This window comes from Aethalodelphis obliquidens, unplaced genomic scaffold, assembly GCF_003676395.1.
Source record: "Aethalodelphis obliquidens isolate GAN/ISIS:26980383/991018 unplaced genomic scaffold, ASM367639v1 scaffold83, whole genome shotgun sequence".
NCBI classification, from domain to species: domain Eukaryota; kingdom Metazoa; phylum Chordata; class Mammalia; order Artiodactyla; family Delphinidae; genus Aethalodelphis; species Aethalodelphis obliquidens.
Genome location: NW_020838027.1, coordinates 893,010 through 908,918, shown reverse-complemented (window position 1 = coordinate 908,918; position 15,909 = coordinate 893,010). Strand labels below are relative to the sequence as shown.

Here is a 15,909-nt window from a genome sequence, read left to right as displayed (position 1 = left end):
TGGAAGCTCCTGGCAGGCCTTCGGGACAGATCCCCAGCTGTGTCCCCCGCAGCCCTGCACATAAGCCACCCACTTCCGGAAGCTCCTGCAGGACACAGGTGCCTGAGTCCCCTGTGACCCCCTCCTGCAGGAGATAAGTGGGAAGAATTAGGTTCCAAGAGCTATTTTTGCCAATTTCCCCTGTGTTTGCTTTTGAATCGCTCCGCGGACGGGCTGCCTTGCGCACGCTCTGTTTCCAAAGAGATAGATTGGCCCCAGGTGACCAGGGAGCTGCTTCCAAGCTCTAAGCCGTCAGCTCCAAATTTCCCCCTTTGGCTGTCACTTCACGGCTGTGACCCTTCAGCCCTTCACCTGGAAATCCACTGGCCCTTAGCTCACGTCAAGGAAATCGGACAGGTGTCTGTGGGGCCTCAACAGCGGCTCTAGGCTGAGCTCCGAGGGGGGTGGTGACAGCAAACCCGAGACAGTCATCACCCCTGAGGTGGTCCCTTCTTAGTCTCCAGGGGGCTTTCACGTGGTTCTCCAGCAGGCGCCTCACAACGGCAGGGAAGGGGATGCCACTTTACAGAGGGGGCACTGAACATCCTCCCCATCACAGGAGGGACCCAGAGTCCAAGTCCTAGCTCCCCGGCCGAGTCCAGTTCTCTGTAGAGAAGCTCGCCTGGCATGCAGCTTGCCGTCTGCAGGACAGTGACCTAAGGGCTTTGCGTGTAATTCCCGAGGGCGCTTACCACCCTCCAGGGTAGAGGATTTCGTTGCCCCATTTCTCAGATGAGACTCAGAGAAGTTGAGTAACTTGCCCCGGGCACTCAAAGTGCAGAGGGTGGCCTGGCTCCAGAGCCGTGCTCTTACTGTGGTGCCCACGGCCCCTCTGAACACACGGCTCCAGAACCAGACAGTAGAATGGAGCTCAGAGTACTAGGCCTGGGTCATCAGCACTGCCTGGGGCTGGGAAGTGGACAGATGCGGGTTGCCAGCGTCCTTGGTAGAACTTCGGGCGTTAGGGTCTGCCCGAGACTGAGGGATTGCCTGGGACTAAGCCAGGAAAGTCCTGGGAAGCCAGGGTGGCTGGTCCCCACCGGGGGTCCCCCCAGAGGACCGTGTCCTAGGCGGGCCCTGCGGTGGAGCGAGCTTGTGGCGGGGGCTGTGGGGGACCTGAGCGTACAGGGGCGCGAGGGAGCCTTCAGGGGCTGCAGCAGCGGCAGCAGCAGAAGCTCCCGGCACCATGTCTCCTGTCCTGGCCCCCCAGCCCCCGTCACTCCCGGGCTCCTCACCTGGGCCTGGCCGGAGGTGCCGTGTGGGGAGGGGTGGAGTGAGGGTCTCTGGAGCCCGGGGGCTGCTCATGCCGCGCCTCCCCGTGTCCCCCCAGATGACCGCCTACGGGGCCTTCCTGCACAAGGGCTCCTTCTGCCGGAACTACTTCAACATCCTGGACCTACTGGTGGTCAGCGTGTCCCTCATCTCCTTCGGCATCCAGTGAGTGGGGCCCCCTGGCCCCCGAGGGAGGCGTGGATGGGGGACAGTGTCGGAGAGGACAGCCGGGAGCCAGGGGTGGGGGGAGACGACAGCTGGTGGCGGGGAGGCCTGCCTGTGGCCACGCGGAACTAGGCTGGGAGCGGGACAGGCCCTCGCCGGCGGCCGTGGCTCTGGTGTCTGGGTCCTCAGTGGTGGGACCCTTGGGGTACATTGACCCAAGCAAGGATCTGTTTCCATGTCTGGATCTCACCCAGCAGGTGGGCCCGGCCCAGTTACGAGAGAGGAAGGTCTCCAGGGCCCTCCCACTGGCTCCGCGGGCACCCTCAGCCCAGGCCTGCGGTGGCCACGGCCAGCCCTGACTCCCCCCGCCCCTTCCTCTCGGGTCTCCAGTCAGAGCCCCTGATGAGGGAGGGAGAGGGAGGAGGGACTGGTCCTCACTCCTGGCTGTGCAGGGGAATCACCGGAGCAACTTTAAAACAAGACCTTTGCCTGGACCCCTCCCACCCCCCAAGCTTTGATTTAATTGGTCTGGGCTACAGCCAGGGCCTGAGGGATTTTAAATGCTCTGCGGACAATTCCACCTGCAACCAAGGCTGTGAACGTGCTCAAGTTTAAAAGAATCTCATTACTAGTTTCTCCTGAATTCTCCCAGCTGGTAATGCTAACCCTGTACTTAACTTCCAAAGCACTTTCCGTACACATTCCTCTCTGAGCCTCACAGGACCCATGAGGCAGGCAGGGCCAGTGATGTTATCACTGTTTTCTAGACAGAAAACTGAGGTCAGGACCTGGGACTCGGCCCAGGTCACCCCAGTGGCAGGGCAGAGGCGTCTGGGGCTCCGTCCCGAGGCTGTCCCCGTGGTCGGCCTGGAAGGAGCGGAAGTGGAGGCATTCAGAGTGAGACCCTTTGCTGGGATCATCCTTATTCTACCCCAGGCTGTCTGCCTGTGAGCTTGTGGGTCTAATCCCGTCACTGCCACTAAATCACTCTTACCCTCGAGCCAAGAATGCCCCCCTCAGTCTGGCCTTTCCGTCCCTGAATCCCCCCTCAGTCTGGCCTTTCCGTCCCTCCCATTGTCCCTGAGATGCTGGGATGGGTCGGGCGGCCCTTTGAGTCCCTTGTGATCAGAGAGTCGTGAACCAGAGACACAGGGCTTTCCCCCAGCCCACTCTCAGCGGACGGCGTCCTGACACGGGAGGCATGAGGTCAGCGCTTGCTGACGGGACCACGTGTTTTAGGTCCCAGGGAGGGTAAGGGCTCTCCAAAGGCGGCTAGTGGGTGAGGGCGAGGGACGCTTCAGAGAGCCCGCCAGCCGCCGTGGTGAGGGGCCTGCGTGCCCCTGGAGGGCGCAGTGGCCTGTGCTCCCAGGGGAGCCGGCTGGGCCCTGGCGCCCCAGGTGCGCGGAGTCTGGTGTCCGAGCCGTCGCCTCTAGGCCTGGGTGTGCTGTGCACAGAGGGAGCGTGATGGGCAGCCACCTGGGACTTGGGTTTGCAGGTGAGCACCAGGTATCTCCTCCACCCAAGGTCCCACCATTCGTACAGTATTTCTTCAAGTTCATGATAATAAAAGCCACCACGTGTTCACATCACTGCATGTGCCAGTTAGGCTGCTAGATGGTTCGTGTGCGTTTTCTCATTTAATCCTTGCAACAATCTCGTGAGGTGATCGCTGCCCCGTTTTACAGATGGAGAAGCGAGGGCCCAACAGTTAGGAAGTGTATCCGCAGTGGCCGGGGTCTGGTGGAGCTTTGCGTCGCTCCACGTGTCCTCGGCACGGTAGACACCCCCCGAGTAGCACATTACACTGCTAGTGGCTCACGGTAAATGCTTTTCCCGTGATTTGCTCGCCAGCAAGAAAGTCCCCGGCCAGCTCTGGGTCCCTGCAGTGGGAGAAGAGAACGGGAAATGGTGCTGGGGCGAGGAAGTCCCCAACAGACTCCCCAGTTTCTCCGTTTGGGCTGGGACCTCCTGCCAGGAAGAGGCTCACCCTCCGCTGCCGCTGGACCAGGGGCAGGAGAGGCTCAGCCCCGCCCGTCCTCTCTCCCAGGTCCAGCGCCATCAACGTGGTGAAGATCTTGCGGGTCCTGAGGGTACTGAGGCCCCTGAGGGCCATCAACAGGGCCAAGGGGCTGAAGGTGAGCTGGGCGGGCCTGGGCGGGAGCCTCAGCCTGGGGGTCCACGTGAGGCGACGGGCAGGCGGGAGACAGGGCCGACAGTCAGGCTCCCGGGTCGGAGCCGGGACCCTCCTGCCAGCACCTCAGCCCCACTTCCCATCCCGGGTCCGCGATACACGGAGCCACAGCAGAGGCCCCGTTCACAATCCCAGCTTCTCAGCAGAGCTGCCGCAAAAGGAGACACACACGCTGCCCTGAGCCCCAGGTAGCGATGAGACCCCTGAACTGCCGCCCCCAGAACGTGGGAGGTTAGCAGGGCTCCTGGAGCCCAGTGGGACGCAGGTTTCACCAGGCTCCATCACCCCGTGACCTAGGAGGACGCGCGCTTTGCCCCTTTGAGTCTGATTCCCCCACTCGTGGCAAAGGGCTGCCCGCACCTCCTCTGAGAGGCTCGTGTCAAGGGGGCTCAGCCCAGGCCCCGGGCCCGACCCCTCTGTCCACCTGCAGCACGTGGTGCAGTGCGTGTTCGTGGCCATCCGCACCATCGGGAACATCGTGATCGTCACCACGCTGCTGCAGTTCATGTTCGCCTGCATCGGGGTCCAGCTCTTCAAGGTGGGGTCTCGGCCGGACCTGTGGCCCTCCATCCTTCCCGCCCACCAGCTTCTGGGACCTGGACGGGAGCTGGCAGAGGGGACACGGAGGGGACGGTGCTGGGTCACACTGGGGTTGGATGCGGCCTCCCCACAGCCCCTCCCAGCTTCCAGACCCGAGGAGGACTAGTTCCCAGACCAGAGGAGGACTAACTAGTTCCCAGACCAGAGGAGGACTAACTAGTTCCCAGACCAAAGGAAGACTTAACTAGTTCCCAGACCAGAGGAAGACTAGTTCCCAGACCCAAGGAGAGCTAACTAGTTCCCAGACCGGGGGAGGACTAACTAGTTCCCAGACCAGGGGAGAACTAGGCCCGAGGAGGGCTAGCCCCCAGCCTGAGGAGAGCAGCGCGGAGGCACGCACCTCCACCACCGCCCGGCCCTTCCTTGTAGAGAACGGCAGAGGGGCTGCTATCCCCAGCCCCCTCCGTGAGAGTCACCCACCTAAGCCCGTGGGGCTCCCTGTGACCACAGCACCGAGTCCCCCCAGGTCGCTGCAGAGCCCCGGTTTGTCTGGGTCCTCGCCCTGCTCCTGGCGGGCCCTCGGCGGCGGGGAGACCGGGTCCCTGGTTCCTGCCCTTCTCTTTCTGCCCTTCTCCCCCTGAAGCTCTCCCCTCACCGTGTCGTCGTGCCCTGACTTCCACCGCTGAGCCCTCTAGCCCCGCCCGTCCCCCCTCCCTCTCCAGACCTGCCCTGTGGGCCCAGCTTCGCGTCTGGGCTTCCCTTCGGTCGGGTGCCTGCAGCCCAGGGCGTGTTTGTGCACCGACCGCTCTGAGTCCTGACTTCCCCTCTGGGCTCTGCTCTCCTTACACTTTGGTCCCGAGACCCCAGCGCAGAGCTGGCTACAGCGATATCACTAATCGGTTTTTGACTGGTCCCTCGATTAAGGAGCTTCTCCAGTCACTTTGCTCTTCCACCTTCCAGGGCAAGCTCTACACCTGCTCGGACAGTTCCAAACAGACAGAGGCCGAATGCAAGTGAGTACGGCAGTCAGGCTGGTTGACTCCAGGCGGTTGGTGACTTGTCCTGGGAGGACGGGCGGCCCGTTCTGTCTCTGACAGCAGTGGTGGCTGCACTTTTGCCCACGGGTTGTCTGGTCCTATTGACGTAACACGTAAGATCATCTGTTCCTGAATATTCCACCCCTGACATCTTCCCAGCGGCTGGAGCTCTGGGTTTAAGCTTAGCCAGTTTCATCCCACCCCCAAGCCAGGAGGCAGTGGTGGGTAGGCTGAGGGGAGACGGGAGAGCCCAGAACGAGCCCCTTCTCCCTTCCTCAGGGGGAACTACGTCACATACAAGGACGGGGAGGTGGATCACCCCATCATCCAGCCCCGCAGCTGGGAGAACAGCAAGTTTGACTTTGACAATGTCCTGGCGGCTATGATGGCCCTGTTCACCGTCTCCACCTTTGAGGGGTGGCCAGAGTGAGTACGCAGCTCCGGGCCGGGTTCAACTGCCGCTCCACACCGTTCCCAGAAACCATACTTCTCCGGCTCCCCACGGGCCGTGGTTGCCGCCCAAACACCACTCTTCTTCTTCTGGATCTCAGAGCTTCAACCCAAAACGAGCTTCTTGTAGCTCCCCTCCCCAAGCTAGACCGAGCCACAGTAAAGCCTGTCATCACCCTCATGGCATCTGGGAGTGGAGGGGCCCCTGGGTCACCGTAGGACTGAAGTTCCCAGCAGGCACGGACGTGGGTAGAGACGGCGGAGGTGCCCGCTGGTTAGCCTCTGCCGCAGTCTCCTTGGAGGGAGCTGTGTCTGATTTGCGGAGGAAAGTTCCTGCAGAGGCAGTGCTGCCAGGCCTGGACCAGCCCGGTGGCCCATAAGCTGCATCCCCTCCACCAGGCCTGTCCAGGAGGGGCTCCGTGTATCTCTGTACAGACAGCTGCTTCCCTCACGCCCCCGTGTGTATTCCGGTGACACGATCATCTGAATGTCAGGAAACTCTAGATATTTCTAAGTCAACGACAGCACGGGACCTTAGGTGAGAGGCACCGTTATTAAATGGTAAAATACCTGTGCTACCTAGAGAACAGCCACGTGCTGTGTGGAGTAACAGGCCGGAGAGGAAGCAGCCTGACGGGCACGTAGCCGCGGCCCAGCTGGGCGGCAGACACGGGCCACCTGAGTGTAAACCAGACCATGGCTGATGATCTGGGTGAGCCTGGGGCGTTTTTCCTGATCAGGTGTTTCTATCTTAAGTGGACACTCGTTCTCAGACTTATTTTATGTTCACTGTAAACCCTCCGGGTCTCTGCCAGAGAAGCAGCAAAGCTGTCTCAATATTTACCAGTAGCTCCAGCATCTGAAACCAATGGCCATGACTCATGCCACAGTTAGACAGCTCCTGCCAGTTTCAAAACACCTTCACATACGTTAGATCAACTACCCTGCCCAGTAGGAAAGTCCGGAATTATTGTCTCCACTTTGCAGGTAAGGAATCTGAGGCTCAGAGAGGTTGAGTGGTTTGCCCAAGTCACACAGCCAGTAAGAGGCAGAGCTGGGGCTTGAACGCAGGCCTCCCGACTCTCGGCCTGGAGCTGTCTCCGGCCCCCCGGCCCCGGGGAGCTCGGAGCAGCGGTGTCATCGCCACCGCCCTCCGCGGGCTGTCCCCCCAGGCTGCTGTACCGCTCCATCGACTCCCACACGGAGGACAAGGGCCCCATTTACAACTACCGCGTGGAGATCTCCGTCTTCTTCATCATCTACATCATCATCATCGCCTTCTTCATGATGAACATCTTCGTGGGCTTCGTCATTGTCACCTTCCAGGAGCAGGGGGAGCAGGAGTACAAGAACTGCGAGCTGGACAAGAACCAGGTGCCGCCGGGGGCAGGGCTGCAGCTTGGTTCCCCGGGGGGCCAGGGGCCGGGGGTGAGGGCTGCAGCTTGGGCCCCCGGGGGAGGCTGTGGTTGGCAGAGAGCCCCAGGCCCCCCGCCCAGTGTCTCCTGGAGGCCCAAGGGCAGAAGGGACGCAGACCCTGCAGATCCAGCTTTGCAGCCGCGCTCACCAACAGGGTCTGTGAACAGCTCCTCAGGGAGACTCGGTGGTGGGTCTGGGGGGTTTTGTGAAAGAGCCTCTCGCCCACACCTAGAAGCCGGTGAGTCAAGAGGTGCCCAGGGTGGGGCGGCACCGTTGATAGAGGAAAGAAACCAGAACAGTGAGGGTGGAGGTTTGGGGCGGGGAGAGGACGGCTTAGAAACCACTGTTAGATGGTTTCTTGTAGAACAGAGAGGCTGTGCACGCAGAGGGGGGGAAGGGCTCCAGCAGGAGGGATGCGGCCACGCTGGCCCTGGGCTGAGCTCCGCGGCCGGGAGGGCAGGCTGGGTGTGCGGTCGGGAGGCCGGAAAGCGTCCACGGGAAATGCGTCCCGTCCACGGGGGACTCGAGCTCTGCTAGGTAAGGAGCACCCCCGTCAGGCCCGCTGCACCCCTTGCAGCTCCGATGTCCACACCTTGGTCCTGGACTTTGGACTGTAAGGAAGCCAGGAGAGAGGGAGGCCAATTAGCAAGTGTAGGCGAGAAGTGACGGTAGAAGTGGAGAGAACAGCGCTGGTCGGGCTTGGAGGCTGGGTGAGAGAAGGGCCTGGGGGACCCTGGTCCTGACCTGGGCTCCGGGCACAGCGCAGAGATGGCCGGAGTGTAGTCGGCCCAGGATCCCATCCCCTGGCCGTGAGCTGTGACTTCTAGTCTGCGGACCCTGGCAGATAAGGAAGATGGACTTAGGACAGGAGAGGAACACTGAGGAGAGACGGGCCCCCAGGAGAGTCTGTGGCTGGGAAACCATCAGCGAGAAGACAGACTGTCAGTCAGTCAGCCAGTATTTACCAGATGCCACCGAGCATCTGCAGTGCACAGTGGGCATCACCGAGATGGAAAGGAGGGGACACGGACCCCCTGACTACGTCCTGATGGGACTAACTAGAGAGGGTCTCTCCCCCGTTGAGGGAGGGATAGAAAATCAAAACACGTCCAAGTAGCAGCTCAACCTATAAACGAGCTAGAGCTGTAGACGATGTCTCTCCCCCAGAGAACCCCTCCCCTGGGGTGTGCAGCTTCCTCTGCACCCCCCACCCCCGCCATCCCCCAGCATCCGGGTTTCTCACCCCCGTCTCCCCGACGCAGCGGCAGTGCGTGGAGTACGCGCTGAAGGCCCGGCCCCTGCGGAGGTACATCCCCAAGAACCAGCACCAGTACAAGGTGTGGTACGTGGTCAACTCCACCTACTTCGAGTACCTGATGTTCGTCCTCATCCTGCTGAACACCATCTGCCTGGCCATGCAGGTCGGTCCAGCGGGCCGGCGTGGCATCTGCCGGTGGGCGCGTGGGCGGCGTGTCACCGTCACGCTGGCCAAGGGGGCGGGGGCGGGGGGGCAGCTGGAGAAGCACAAGTGTCCCTTGTCGAGGGTGGAGGATCCCAGGATCCTGGGCCGATGAGATGGAGGGAGGGAAGTGGAGCACAGGGGACCCTGAAGGGGCCGTGACCGTCGGGGGGCCGAGCTGGGTGGAGCCCCCCGAGGACCAGGAGGCCGGCGGGGCTGTCTCCCCATCAGGGCAGGAGCACGAGCCTCTGCGCAGCCGCGCTGGCGGTGCCGGCAGAGACGGGAGGGACCTGCGGGGCCCCACGGGGGTGGTCGGCCCCCCAGGCTGAGTGCTGAGGGGTGGCCGGGAGCAGCGAGCCCCGGCTCATGCACGGCCCCCGCCCCTGCAGCACTACGGGCAGAGCTGCCTGTTCAAAATCGCCATGAACATTCTCAACATGCTGTTCACCGGCCTCTTCACGGTGGAGATGATTCTGAAGCTCATTGCCTTCAAGCCCAAGGTAGGCCTCTGAGACGGGCCTCTGGCCCACGGTGCCGGGGGACAGGTGGGGGCCAGTGGGAGCAGAGGCTCAGCGACGGACCGTATCCTCCCAACGATGAACGTTCCAGCTCCGGAGCCTGCAGGCCTTGAGCCAGGCCAGCTCCTCGAAGCAGAATCTCAGCCCGCGGGCCGGGCCGTGGTCTGGACACAGGGAACAGGGACGTGCCTGCGCAAACCTCCTTGCAGGGTAGGCAGAACGGTCCTCGTCTCCCCACCATGGCCCCGGCCCCCGGCACGTCATCTAGAAGAGACTGGAAACCAAACCTCTCGAGGCCCAGCCCCCCAGACCCACCCGGGCTCTGTTCTCTCCCCGTTTTGCCCGCCGCGCAGACTAAGAGCCTGGCTGTAAGAGCTGAGCCGGGGCTGCGTTTGCTCAGGGCTGGGTGTCTGTTTCCCCACCTCAGGGCTGCATCACTGCCCCCTGTACCTTCCAGTACGGGACGGACCTGCAAATGTCTCTGCTTTGCTACTTGTAAGCAGCTTCTAGAAAAAAGGCTGGGAGAGAAGATTAGAGCCATTGGCTGAGTGAGGCAGGGCAGGGCAGGTTGGCTCCCTGTCACTTGGATTATCTGTGCCCTCCCCACCCGACCTGCCCCTGGGCCTCAAGGACAGAGGGTGACCCGGTTCAAGCAGGCGTTCCGTCTCCGGCCCTGTAGACAGGTCAGCATCGCCGGCGTCCACTGACCTGGGCATCACAGGGGGCGGCTGCCCCGGAGGGGGTATCCCAGTGGCTTGGAGGCTCCCCGCTGCTGCACAGCTCTGGGGGGCGATGAGAAGGACCGCATTGTTTCTAAGAGGGTCGCGCAGGGCAGCTCTCCAAACCTTCTCTTCCCCACTGTTACTAGTTTTTCCAGATGCAACACAGGTCAACGGGGGGTGGAAAGCAGGAGTCCCTGGCCCTCTATTCCATTTCCATTCAGACGATCCCCTGCCCCAGGACTAGCCTGGCCAGGAGGGGTGCCCCTTGGCTGTCGGATTCCTATTCAGCGCCAGGATCTGCGTCGTCTTCTCTGAATTAACATTCCACCAACCGTTCTCAGTAACCTGCAGTGCGACACACACCTCGTCACGTGGAATCCTCAGGACATCTCTCAAGATAGGCATTAGCTCCTCATCTTGGGGAAGAGGGGAGTGAGGCTCAGAGCAATTAAGTAGCGTATTAATTACACCATCATTAAGCGGCAGAACTGGGAATAGAAGCCGGTGTGTCTGACTTTGTAGTCGATGTAATTTCCGCCACACAGAGCTGTTAGCAAGCATCTTCCCACACCAGGTGTTCTGCTGGGAACTTTCCAGAAAGAGGGAAACCACCTTTGAGGGGCTTCAAAGACAAGACAGACCGTATTCTTACCGTGCCGAGTCTTCCTCTCTCACTGAGAACGCCTGGGAACCTGGCTGATTTTCAGAGAATAAGACCCCTAATGAATGCCGTTTGGTGATAACAATGGTGTTTTCCTGTCTCCTCCAGAGCAGCAAATAAACGCTGTCTCACTTTCCCTTCCAAGACCTGTCCCATTTAGGGGCAGAGGAGACCATGGAATGTCCCTGGCCACCTTCTGTGGGGTCCCCTGCGGTCCTATTCCCAGCCATGCCGCCCAGGAGCCGGCAGGCTCACAGCCCGCAGCAGCGTGCCCTGGGGAGGCGGGGAGGCCGGGCGGCCGGGCCGCGCTGGGGCTGAGCTTCCGGCTCAGACGACAGCCTCCAGGAGGGAAACCGGCATCATTTTCCCCCAGTTTTGTGAGACATACAGTTTACATATTTCAAAGCCTTGAGTCATTCCACGTTGACTCAGACGTGTTTCAGATGATGCCTGACGCCGGCTCCAGGGCCCTGCAGGGGACTTCCTGAGTCAGGCTCCCGAGCTCAGGAGACGCACTGGGCAAACCTGCCCTAGGGAGCACGTGGCAGTGACACCTGCAGGGGCCTCTGCCTGGAAAACACTCTCCCTGAATCCTGCACACCCAGGAGCAAAAGCCCGTTTCCCGGGAAGCAGCCAGGTAGGGTGCTCTAAACCATAAAGCACCCAACTTCCTCCATCTCTAGTTTTCTGTTGTGAGAAGATGGGGTGAAATAGGAGAAACTTTTCCAGAGAAGTAAGAGAGCCATCCTGGGGCCATCTGCATTTCACACATGCCAGGGTCTGTCTGGCATAAAGAAAAAGGGAAATGGACCTTTTCTGGGAATACCCTGCTGGGGCTTCTGGCAGCAGAGGGGGAGGGTCCCCGGCCTGGCCAGCCAAACAAGCCTGTCCAGTTGGGAGGAGAGTGGGGTTCCTGGATTCTCGTTAAGGAGTAGACTCCAAGAGAAGCATCCCCAAAATTTCCAGGAAGATAACCAAACCAGAAAGTACTTGAGGGGACTTGCCTGGTGGTGCAGTGGTTAAGAATCTGCCTGCCAATGCAGGGGACACAGGTTCGATCCCTGGTCCAGGAAGATCCCACATGCCGTGGAGCAACCAAGCCCATGTGCTGCAACTACTGAGCCTGTGCTCTAGAGCCCGCAAGCCACAACTGCTGAGTCCATGTGCTGCAACTACTGAAGCCCACGTGCCTAGAGCCCGTGGTCCACAACAAGAGAAGCTACTGCAGTGAGAAGCCTGCACACCACAACGAAGAGTAGCCCCCGCTCGCCATAACTAGAGAAAGCCCAGGTGCAACAACGAAGACCCAATGCAGCCAAAAATAAATATATAAATAAATAAATTTATAAAAAAAAAAAAAAAAGAATCTGCCTGCCAATGCAGGGGACACGGGTTCGAGCCCCGGTCCGGGAAGATCCCATGTGCTGCGGAGCACCTAAGCCCGTGCACCACAACTACTGAGCCCATGTGCCACAACTACTGAAGCCCGTGCGCCTAGAGCCCGTGCTCCACAACAAGAGAAACCACCACAATGAGAAGCCTGCGCACCGCAATGAAGAGTAGCCCCCGCTCGCCGCAACTAGAGAAAAGCCCGTGTGCAGCAATGAAGACCCAACACAGCCAAAAATAGATAAATAAATAAATTTTTAAAGAAAGAAAGTACTTGAAGCCCTGGTGGAAATATCTAGCTGGATCTGGCCCTAGAACCGGTGCTCCTAATGTGATCGTGTGTTTGTGCCACGAGTGAGTTTGCACCTGCGAGCGTCAGCTGAGGAAGGACAGTAGGCAGTAAGGACGCAGGGATTGCCATCAGTCCTAACTTCAGGTGTCTGAGGTTGGCCTGCTGGGCTTCCTGCTCTGTCCCTTGGTCTCTGTGGTTGGTTGGCTGGTCGGTCGGTCGGTTTGTAGTTTGGCCCCGTTCTTTCGTTGTCCTCATGGTAATTGATGTTCTCGGTCTTCATTTCCATCTGTTCTGCTCGCCACCTTATGGAAAATAAATGGACTCAAGTAAATCCCTGCTCTGCTCCTAAAATTCACATTCTGTCTGAAGAATGGGGCAGGTGACAGGAGTGTCTTGGACACCTAATGGCCAGAGGGAATTTCTCCCCGAGCGGAGGACTGCCCTGGACATTTCCCTGGGCCCCACGAGACTGTGCAGGACCAAGCTGGTCAGCATGAAAAGGTTTCGCATAGAATCGTCTGAAGTTAACTAAGTAGCTGGACTGTTCTCCTATCATGAACAGAAATCTATCAGCAAAGACAGGAAAAAACTTTTAAGATGCAGTTTATGATAAGCACTGAAAAATATCCAATGCCTGGGCTTCCCTGGTGGCGTAGTGGTTGGGAGTCCGCCTGCCGATGCAGGGGACACGGGTTCGAGCCCCAGTCCGGGAAGATCCCACATGCCGTGGAGTGGCTGGGCCCGTGAGCCATGGCCACTGAGCCTGTGCGTCCAGAGCCTGTGCTCCGCAGTGGGAGAGGCCACAACAGTGAGAGGCCCGCGTACCGCAAAAAAAAAAATATATATAGATAGATAGATAGATATAGATACAGATATAGATATAGATATCTCCAATGCCTAAGAATAAATCTAACCAAAACCCTCTAAGATCTTTACAGAAGGTCTGTGAAATCACACAGAGGAGTTAAAGAAAACTCAGTAAATGGAGAAATATGTCATGTTCATGAATTGGGAAAGTCAATGTTACAGAGATGTCATTTCTCTTCAGTACAATCCCAGTTAAAACTCCAGATTGAACTTTAACCCAAGTCCTTCAGGGTCAATAGGGCGACCCGGGGGATTCCAAGGCTTCAGTCCCTTTGGGCAGCTCTCCGTGACTGTGGAGGTTCCAGGGCAGGGCCAGCCCCAGACGCTCCGCGCTCAGCTCTGGGGGGTGGGGTGATCGTGTGCCTGGAACTTGCTACTGACCATGACCCAGCGGGTGATGAAGGGAGAAGGGGCCCCAGGCTCCTGCTCAGAGAAGCAGATCGGCCCACGGAGGTGGGAGGATTCCCGACTCCCCCTCCTCCCCCCGGGGACTCACCTGGGCCTTAGCAGGTGAGGAAGCGGGGGCAGCTGTCTCTGAGACTTTCCCATCCCCTTGGTGCTGCCCAGTCAGGGAGCGGCCACGTCTCTGCCCCCGGAGGGCCCGACCCCACAGCTCTCTGGGATCAAAACGCTTTTCCACGCCCTCCCCGCCGAGAACAGTCCAGAAAGCGAGTGGAACCAAAATGGAAACACTCATTGCCCCCCTGGCCCCCGGCTCTTGGGCGTAAGAGCAACTGGAGCCTCGGGGACGCTCCTGACGCAGGAGAAACTGGGGCCCAAAGGCGTTTCAACCCAAGGGACGCGTGCGGTCTCCAGACCAGCGCCAGGACCGTCTGCAGGAATACAGACGCTCCGTGCCCACCATCGGTCTGTGAACAGCCACCCGCCTCCTGGGCACCTTGGCTCATGCAGCCGAGGCCTGGATTCTTAATTTTATTTAAATTAATTCAAATCTGTGTGGCCACATGGCCGACGGCTTCCATAATGGGCCATGGGGCTCTAGACACCGCTTCTCCGCAGGCCGCTCGCGGGGTCTGCATCCCTCCATCCGTCCGCCTCACCCCAACTGCTCTGGCTTCATGGACCCAGGTGGGTGATCTCAGGTGTGGGAGCCCTGTGGGAAGAGTAAGACCGGCTCCTGGCCCGGCGTCCCCCGTGTGGGTCCCCTCCTGGCCCCCCAGTCGTCCCCGGACCTCCCGGGTCCAGGAGCTGCAGATGCCGAGGCAGGCGGTTCAGTGGCCAGCACCAGGCTGTGGGGCCGGGCCAGGCCGATGTGCTCGGCCAGGAAGTCTGAGCTGGGAGTGTGGACGGCCTTGGCCTTGCCGAGCGCGAAGGCAGCCTTCCCCGCATTTCTGGCTGTGCTTGTGCGTGAGGGTCCTGGACCCTGGTGCCCCCAGAACAAAGTCTCCTCTGCCATCCTTAGGACGGTTTTCTGTCTTGGGAAGGACTGTTGCCCGAGACACGGTACAGATTTCCGGGGTGAACGGTCAAGGTAGGAAGAGTCATCACCAGCTGACTCCTTCCCTGGGCCATGGCAGAGGGACAGATGAGGGCTGGACTGGCAGAAGGGGCCAGGATGGGTGGGGGTGGGGGGTCAGGAAGCCTTCAGGGAGACTGTCTCCAGCCAGGAAACTGCAGCCGGTTCTTCCGTCTGTCCTCAGCTTTGTCCACATCCAGAACCTTCTTTCCTTGAAGACCCAGCATCTGCTTCCACTTTAGTGACAGCCTTTCTCACATGAGCACAACCTCCAGACAGCTTGGGGCTCCCCAGGGGCACCCCTGCCCCAGCAGATGGGGAGGGGGCTTCCAAGGCTGGACTCGCCGTCTCTGGTGTTTCCTTGTCCCCGGTGAGCGAGCCGCCCCCGCTCTGGGAGAGGGGCCAGACGGGTGGAGAAGCAGGGCGAGCCCCCCAGCAGATGACCGTCTGATGAGGGAAGGGACCCGTCTGCCTTCCCGCTCAAGCGGGACTCAAGTTTAGGCTATGATGTTCCTTAACGTCCAAAATCGGCTTTGCCCTCTGTCCCCCTGAAGAAGGCCAGCGGGGACCACACCAAAGGGTAGGCTCCGTCGGGACAGCCCGGGCAGATGGGGCGAGAGGAACCAGGGCCGGGCTCTTCCAAGTGCCGGGAAGACCCCGTAGGCAGGAGCAATCGGGCTGGGGTCCTGGGAGGGAGTCCTCCCTGAGCTACTGAGAGAACGTCAGGACCCTTTCCTTAGAGCCAGTAAAGGACCAGGAGATGGAGGAGAAAGTGGGGTGACCGGCAGGAGAGGATGCCAGCCAGGGCCATTCCGTCTCCTGTCTGGAAAGCTGAAACTACTAGAAACTGGCTTTGTCTTCACCAGATACCACATTGCAGCTAAAACCTGCTTTCTCTCCAGCTTTACCTCTGGATCCAGCTGTACCACTCGCCCTAATTCCCCTCCTAACAGTCTTAACCAAGCGGACGTTTCTGCAAGGGGCAAAGATTTTTGTGAGGCTTTATTTCTTACAAAACAAAGTTTACTTTATCTCTTGCTTGATCATCCCCTGCCCCCAGATCCCACCGACAGACGAAATTCTGGAGACAGAGCAGGAAGCCCACCTCCCCACTCAGCATCACCTCGAACGAGCAGGGAGGGCAGGTAGGGCTGTCCTTTCCGCATCCGTTCCTCGGTAATGTGGGGAGGCTGGCTTAGCTGGGCCTGAGTGGGGTCATGGCCATCTCAGTCTGCCCGGCTGCCAGGACAAACTGCAGAAATCTACTTCGCACGGTCTGGAGGCTGGGGGTCCCAGATAGGAGCACAGGGCCACGTCCAATGAAGGGGGCCCCGTCCGCTCACAGCTGTGTCCTCGCAGGTGGAAGGAGCGAGGGAGCTCTGTGGGGTCCCCTGTTCAAGGACCCCAGTCCCGT

At 59.9% G+C, this 15,909-nt stretch overlaps 1 protein-coding gene across 3 annotated transcripts in view; it reads left to right on the top strand.

The window, feature by feature from the left end:
• CACNA1C (calcium voltage-gated channel subunit alpha1 C) overlaps positions 1-15,909 on the top strand; it is a 466,008-nt gene that overhangs the window by 393,874 nt on the left and 56,225 nt on the right. For all 3 annotated transcript variants that reach the window (XM_027093450.1, XM_027093449.1, XM_027093448.1), the window contains exons 22-29: positions 1,370-1,476; positions 3,524-3,611; positions 4,098-4,205; positions 5,168-5,220; positions 5,524-5,670; positions 6,867-7,068; positions 8,373-8,531; positions 8,959-9,069. In XM_027093450.1, the coding sequence (XP_026949251.1) occupies positions 1,370-1,476; positions 3,524-3,611; positions 4,098-4,205; positions 5,168-5,220; positions 5,524-5,670; positions 6,867-7,068; positions 8,373-8,531; positions 8,959-9,069 (975 nt within the window). The remainder of the gene's footprint in view (positions 1-1,369; positions 1,477-3,523; positions 3,612-4,097; positions 4,206-5,167; positions 5,221-5,523; positions 5,671-6,866; positions 7,069-8,372; positions 8,532-8,958; positions 9,070-15,909) is intronic.